We start from the raw sequence: 7,633 nt of genomic DNA, 5'->3' as shown, positions 1-7,633 counted from the left end.
GGGGAAGATGAAATCCTTCTTTCTTCAAGTCTCCCAAAAACCCTCTCCAAACTTGAGAGAAAATATCCCAAAAAGTACTATTCTATTATGAAAATTATAATAATGGTTTGGAACTTATAAAAATTAATAAGAAGTTTAGTATTTATAGCCATCCAAAATTAGTGCTGGCAGATAGTTCGGTGAGGTTAGTCGAGTTCGCCAAATGACTTGGTGACTTGCCCTTCTTCTGTCTCATCGCCGTTTAGTATTTGCCTTCAGTATCTTCACGTTCTGGACCATTGGGCGGTATAGTACTACTTCGCGGAACTATTCGGCGAAGCGCCGACTGCTGCTTTCATTGCCTTTTTGATCCTCTTCCTACAAGGTTTCGCATACTGGGACAAAGGGAGGAGTCTATCCTTTGGGCGAATCGCCAAAGGTGCTTAGCGATGCTCAAGCTTCCGCTTCTTCGTTCTTTTCAGCCTTTGTGTTCCGTTTTGTGCCTAAGTGTCCATGCTTCCACTAAAACTTCAAATACCTGAAATTTAAGAGTTTTCATCAGATATTGAGACAAAAATAAGCATTCGAGGACACTCTTTCTGTCAAAATAAAACCCTAAATGAGTCCAATTTGTGGACTCATCAGGGCAATGAATAGTTGAAGAGGGAATTGGTCAAGTGAAGACCATAGACAACTATACGGACCATGGTTATAGTCACTAGTCGTTGTGGTGATAGTGGTGATGATCCAGTGCACAGGCTTTGAAAATCCAGATTTAGATGTGCCAAGTAAAGACCACAAAGGGCTTCACGGACTGTTAAGCCCTTGATAGATCGTCAGTGTGCCTGTGAAGTGCCCGATAGTTTAGTCCTACTTCGAGTAGGACTCTTTTTAAGATATTCTATTTGAATTAATTAGGGAATTTTTATTTTTTATCTTATCTTATTTGGAATGAAGAACGTAGTTTGAAATATTCTTAGCTTTTGGTTTTCGTAATTAACATCGAATCAAGTTTGAAAGCTGGATTTTCGGTTCTTGAATTATCAAAGTGCTTATCAATTTGCTTATTTTCGTAAGTATTTTCTCGTCATGTTTTCATCATATCATTCTGTATGTTTATGAGAAATCATGAGTGGCCAAATACCACAACTGGGATTGTGGGATCTGTGACGTAAATCTAAGTGTAATTTCTTATAACAAGTGAAAGGCGATTTATATTTGCAAATTATAATTTAGTTTTCGTTATTCATGTATTCTAATGAGTGCATGCATTAGAGTGAGCCTGTATCTGCCATTTGTTTGAGAGAAAAATGATAGTTAGGAAAAACCTAAATTAACCTGAAGAAAAATGGAGTTAAAGTTCGAGTTCGAGAGAAAATAACTTTATTACTATTGTAAGCGAGGGTAAAACTTGTAACACTCTGGGACCGAGAGGACTTGAGTGAAAATTATCTGATTAGACTGAGAAGTATCAGATATATTAAGCTCGCCTGTATTTTGTAGAGATAAATTGCCTGAAACTGAACTACGGAAGAACATTATATACAATGTTATGGGGAACACAATCCTAGTTTCATTTAATTATCGAAACATCTTTAGAATTGATATTTTGTTAATTGTTAAATTAGATCGTAGTTAACAACCTTGGTTGCTAGAGCTTTATAGCTAAACCTATTTCATATTCCGTAACTGTTTCCTTAAGAAATAATAACGACATTCGAGTAAGCGCGACAGTGAAATTATTTTTGTAAAGAAATTCTCTGTGGGATCGACCTCAACTAATGTTGAGTTCTATAAATTGACTACAACCGTTTATACTTCTAAATTGAGATGTAAGTTTGGACGTATCAAATTTTGGCCCCGCTGTCGGGGAATTTCAATTCAGAAGTGTTTTACTAGATTTTATTCGAAGTGTAGTTATATTTCCTAATTTTATGTCTTGTTCTTTGTCTGTGTCTCTTTCAGGTGAGTTTGACTGTGTATGCCAACTACCAGAATTAAGGGAGCCACATTGATCCCATACGACTCAGAACTTTAGAAAATAATCTGCAAAATGGTGAATGCACAAGAACTTGAGTCTCAGATGCAAAGAATGGGATTGGAAGCTGAAACCGCTGGAAGAGGAATTTAGCAGAATGCTGTGAACAACCCACCTAGGGTGGTGGATAAACAACCAGGAGTGGAAGAAATAGCTCCTCCCCACTGCCAACCACTAGCTCCAGGGGGTCGAGCATAGTATCCAACTCACATAATGTACGAAGAGGATGATTTAGACTTGGATGGAGCTGAGCAATAGAAGCGATAACGTTACCTACACTACCTCCAGGTGTGAAATTCACAGTCATCAGCACTATGATTCAACTGCTGAATCTGGAAGGTATGTTTAGGGGTGCAGCTGGTGATGATGCAAATCAACATTTGATGAACTTTGTGTTGATATGCAAATCGCAAGAAATTCCTGGAGTTAGCCAAACAACAATGAGATTGAGGTTGTTTCTATTGTTTCTTATTAGAGAGGCAATCAATTGGTTGAATAAGATGCCGAATGACTCAATCAGGACGTTGACTGGGTTGAATGAAGCTTTCCTGGAACGATTATTTTTGAAATCTAAAGAGCTGCAGATGAAGGATGAGATAAGTGCCCACAAGTGGTTACCAGGAGAAGCAATGCATGACACCTGGTGGAGATTCAGCCAAAAGATGAAAAACCATGGTCTCACTGAGAGACATCTGAAACAGGCTTTCTATAGATCTTTGAATTGTGTTACTAAACCTATTGCTGATGCAGTGTGTGGAGGATCATTCTTGAGGAAGCCATTCTCAGAGAGCATGCAACTGATGGACGAGGTGTCAAAGAATAATAGGGCATGGTACACCGGGGATGCAGAAGTAGGAGATATTGGGTTCACTTTTGAACTTTCAGCTGAACAAAGGAAAAGTGAAAGAGAATGGGATTGGCACACATGAGGACCTAGATAGATCTACTCATGAAACATATTGTCTCAACGTTTGAACATGTAAATGTTGTCGGACCTCCAAAACAAGCATGAATATTAGTATATCGATCTAGATGAGGAGGCTAAATACTCGGGCAACCAAGGAGGTTTTCAGAATTATAACTCGGGAAACCAGGACTACAATTCTGGAAACGCAGGTCGGAACTACTCTAGAGAAGGACATCATGATAGGCCAACAAACAGAGAGCAGCGGAACTGACAGAACAGAGATGGGTATAGAAATGATCGCAGTGGTGCGTATATGCTCTCATGTAATAGAGACTGTGCAAGTGGTAGTTCTAGCGGGTCTAAGCTGGAAGACATGTTGGCTAAGGAGCTCCAAAAAGTTGAGTCAACTTATGCAGGGATGAAGGAGATGAGAGGTAACTTCTCCAGTGTGACTCAACTGGTAGACTGTCACACTAACTGTCACACTACCTCCATTAAGCAAATAGAGCAACAATTGGGATAACTTTCATCATCATTAAACTAGAGGAAGAATGGGTCACTACCAAGTGACACGATCCAAAATCCTAAGAAGGACGGGCATTGCATGGCTATCGCCACTAGGAGTGGTAAGATTCTTAATGACCCAATTTCTGCAGGTACTGAATATGAACATGAACATGTGTTGGAGCAAAGTGGAAGAGATGAGGCTGAAGCTGAACAAGTAGATGACTTGGAGAATGCTTAACCAATAGCAAAACCAGCAGGAGCAAAGGAAAAAGAGGTTGATGGAACTATGCCTCTTCAGCAGATACCAACACCACCTCCTCATTTCCCTCAAAGGCTTAAAAAGAAAGTCGAAGATGGGAAATTTGCGAAGTTCATCACCATGCTGAGACAACTGTCATTGAACATACCATTAGTGGAAGCCCTAAAGCAGATGTCAGGATATGCCAAGTTCATGAAGGACTTGGTCACGAAGAAAATAGCTGTAAGTATTGATTTTACTGACAATGTTCATCATTGCAGTGTTATTGCTATCAGGTCTCTCATACAGAAGAAGAAGGATCTGGGTGCATTCACCATACCGTACACAATCGGATCAATCGAATTCGCAAAGGCCTTATGTGACTTAGGGACCGATATAAACTTGATGCCGCTGGCCACCTACAAGCAACTGGGGTTAGGATTTCCAAAACCCACAACAATAACGTAAATGATGGTAGATAGGTCGGTGAAACGACCTGTGGGCATCTTATGTGATGTGCTCGTAAAGGTTGACACTTTCATATTTCCGACAGACTTAGTGATCTTGGATTGCGAAGTGGATTTTGAGGTTGCCATAATTTTGGGAAGACCATTTCGGGCCACAGGACGAATATTGGTAGATGTTGAGAGTGGATAGCTGAAATTTAACCTCAACAAGGAAAAGGTAAAGTTTAAAATTTGCAGGTCAATGAAACAACCGCATGATATGAATGTGATGTCTGCGATAGAAGTCTTTGATAAAGAAGATATGGGAGCTACCATTGAGAAGAGGTTGGTTGTTGAAACATTAGCAGCCGTGTTGATGAACTTTGAAGCTGCTTTCTGGACTAACTATGTGGATACCATGAATGCTTTACAGGGCATGTGAGCACGCTCTTATGCTCCAAAGAAACTGGACCTGGATTTGAAAAGTAGGCCAAGTCCTCCAGCAAAACTGAGGAGTCGCCAGTGCTAGAACTGAAACAATTACCCACTCACCTAAGGTATGTATTTTTGGGCGCTAACAACACTTTATCTGTGATCTTGGCTGCAGATTTGAATGATGAACAGGTTCAAGCTGTGATCAAAGTGCTAATTACGTACAAAAGAGCAATTAGGTGGACCATTGCTGACATCATTAGGATACCTCCGGGTATATGCACTCATAAGATCCAACTTGAGGAGGATTGCAGCCTAAGCATTGAACACCAGAGGAGGTTAAATCCACTAATGAAAGAGGTGGTCAAGAATGAGATCATTAAGTGGTTAGATGTTGGGGGTTGTGTACCTCATTTCTGACAGTCATTGGGACAGCCCAATACAATGTGTGCCCAAAAAGGGTGGTATAACAGTGGTTACAAATGCAAAGAATGAGTTGATCCCGCAGAGACCAGTCATGGGATGGCGAATTTGCATGGATTACAAAAAGCTGAACAAGTGGACCTTGAAGGATCACTTCCCAATGCCATTCATGGATCAGATGGTTGACAGGTTGGCTGGAAAAGGGTGGTACTACTTCCTAGATGGATACGCTGGCTACAACCAAATATCAATTACTCCTAAAGATCGGGAAAAGACCACGTTTACATGTCCTTATGGCACCTTTGCATTTAAACGCATGTCATTTGGACTATGTAATCCACCAACAATTTTTTCAGAGGTATATGATGTCTATCTTCTCGGACATGGTGGAGGACACTCTAGAGGTATTCATAGATGACTTTTCGATGGTAGGTCATACTTTTGATGACTGTTTGCTAAATCTTAGTAAGGCTTTACAGAGATGCGAGGAGGCTAACTTAGTGCTAAATTGGGAGAAGTGTCATTTCATGGTCAAGCAAGGCATAGTCCTTGGTCACAAGGTCTTACAAAAGGGGTTAGAGGTTGACAAAGCCAAAATTAAGGTGATTGAAAAGCTGCCTCCACCTATCTGTGTGAAGGGTGTTCGAAGCTTCTTAGGACATGCTAGGTTTTATAGGCGTTTCATCAAGGACTTCTCAAAAATTTCACACTCTTTTTGAAAGCTTTCGGAGAAGGAGGTGAAATTTTCTTTTGATGAAGCATGTCTAAGAGCCTTTGAATGCCCGAAGGAAAAGCTGATTTCTGCCCCAGTTATCATTGGCCCAGATTGGGCTGAACCATTTGAGGTAATGTACCATGCTAGTGGTACTGCCCTAGGAGTTGTGTTGGGGCAGAAGTGCAACAAGATGTTCCATCTGATCTATTATGCTAGCAAATTACTAAATGGAGCACAACGAAACTACACAGTCACTGAACATGAACTACTGGCTGTGGTGCATGCTTTCGAGAAATTCAGATCTTACTTGTTGGGTACTAGAGTGATAGTCCACATGGATCATGCAGCTCTGAGATACCTTATGGCAAAGAAAGATACCAAGCCTAGGTTGATCAAATGGGTGTTGCTACTTTAAGAGTTTGATTTTGAGGTTAAGGATATAAGAGGTTGTGAAAACTAGGTGGTTGATCACCTGTCTAGGTTAGAGGTTGAAAACAAAGAGGAACTTGAGCTCGAAATCAATGATTCATTCCCGAATGAGCATGTATTAGTTGCTACTCTTGATTTTATTCCTTGGTTTGCTGATTTTGCTAATTTCCTTGTTAGTGTCTTGCTGCTTGAGGGGCTGACAATTCAGCAAAGGAAGAGGTTCCTGCATGATGTGGGTAAGTATTTTTGGGATGAACCTTATTTGTACAGGGTGTGTGCTAATAATATCATCAGGGGATGCATCCCTGAAGCTGAGATGTTGCACATTCTAGAGGCTTGTCACTCCTCTCCAGTGGGTGGCCATCATGGAGGCGCTCGGACAACCCACAAGGTACTTCAATGTGGGAACTATTGGCCCACAATTCATCAGGATGCGATGGACATAGTAAGGAGTTATGATGTGTGCCAGTGGAAATGATTCATCTCTCGACGCCATGAGTTACCCATGACACCTATTCTGGAGGTGGGGCTATTTGATGTGTGGGGAGTTGATTTCATGGGCCCATTTGTGAGCTCATATGGGCAGAAGTATGTGTCCAAATGGGTTGAGGCAGTTGTTTTTCCTAAGAATGATGGCAAGTGTTGCTAGCTTTCTGAAGAAGAATATCTTCTTAAGGTGTTGCACACCCAGAGCTATTATCAGTGGTGGCGGTTCCCATTTTTACAACAAGGTATTCAGTGCGCTTCTAGCCAAATATGGGGTTAAATAACATAAGGTGGTAACACATTATCACCTGCAGACCAGTGGCCAAGTGGAGGTGTCCAATAAAGAAATAAAGGTGATTTTGGCAAAAACAGTGAATGCCAACAAGACAGATTGGGCACGAAAGTTGGATGATGCTCTATGGGCATATCAAACAGCTTTCAAGATGCCTATTGGTATGTCTCCATATCAATTGGTGTTTGGAAAGGCATGTCATTTGCCAGTTGAGCTTGAGCATAAGGCACTCTGGCTTTGAAGAAGCTGAATCTTAGTTGGAGTTAAACGGCAAACCTGAGACTAGATGAGCTCAATGAGATGGATAAGTTCCGTTTGAGAGCATATGAGAGGTCTACACTATAAAAGGAGAGGATGAAACTGTTTCATGATAATCATATTGAGAAGAGAACCTTCACTCCTGGTGACTTGGTGTTACTTTTCAATTCTAGACTTCATCTGTTTCTGGGGAAGTTGAGATCCAAATGGTTTGGACCTTTTATAGTAACTCAGGTGTTCCAGTCGGGTGTTATTGAGCTTGAGAATGAAAAGGGTGAGAGGTTCAAGGCCAATGGTCAGCAAATGAAGGCATACTTGGGTGTTCCAGTATAAATGAAGATAGTGGACAAATGTAAACTTGATGAAGTCTGAGTAATCAAGTAACCTGAGTCGTGCCGCGATGTTAAATTGTGTGTTGCTTAGGAGGCAACCCAAGATTGTAATTGTAGTAGGTAGTTTCCTTTTTCTCATTTTTCTTTGCGT

General features: G+C 40.9%; 1 protein-coding gene across 1 annotated transcript; it reads left to right on the top strand.

The window, feature by feature from the left end:
• Window positions 1-3,717: 3,717 nt before the first annotated feature.
• LOC107061104 (uncharacterized) lies at window positions 3,718-7,133 on the top strand. Its single transcript, XM_015309885.1, has 8 exons — window positions 3,718-4,103; window positions 4,374-4,549; window positions 4,723-4,885; window positions 4,971-5,328; window positions 5,450-5,572; window positions 5,693-6,072; window positions 6,166-6,505; window positions 6,915-7,133. Exons 1-8 carry the CDS (start codon window positions 3,718-3,720, stop codon window positions 7,131-7,133), a joined length of 2,145 nt encoding a protein of 714 aa, XP_015165371.1.
• Window positions 7,134-7,633: the final 500 nt, after the last annotated feature.

This window comes from Solanum tuberosum, unplaced genomic scaffold (genome assembly GCF_000226075.1).
Source record: "Solanum tuberosum cultivar DM 1-3 516 R44 unplaced genomic scaffold, SolTub_3.0 scf00117, whole genome shotgun sequence".
Lineage (NCBI taxonomy): Eukaryota > Viridiplantae > Streptophyta > Magnoliopsida > Solanales > Solanaceae > Solanum > Solanum tuberosum.
Note: the sequence above shows the minus strand (reverse complement) of the source record. Positions and strands in the feature narration are given on the sequence as shown.

What these genes read in the sequence shown, in the direction of transcription:
- LOC107061104 (XM_015309885.1), top strand. Translation starts at nt 3,718, where the DNA reads ATGCCTCTTCAGCAGATACCAACACCACCTCCTCATTTCCCTCAAAGG. An exon ending in TACCATGAATGCTTTACAGG is followed by an intron (nt 4,550 to 4,722) that starts GCATGTGAGCAC and finishes TCTTGGCTGCAG; the next exon opens with ATTTGAATGATGAACAGGTT. An exon ending in CACCAACAATTTTTTCAGAG is followed by an intron (nt 5,329 to 5,449) that starts GTATATGATGTC and finishes AAGGCTTTACAG; the next exon opens with AGATGCGAGGAGGCTAACTT.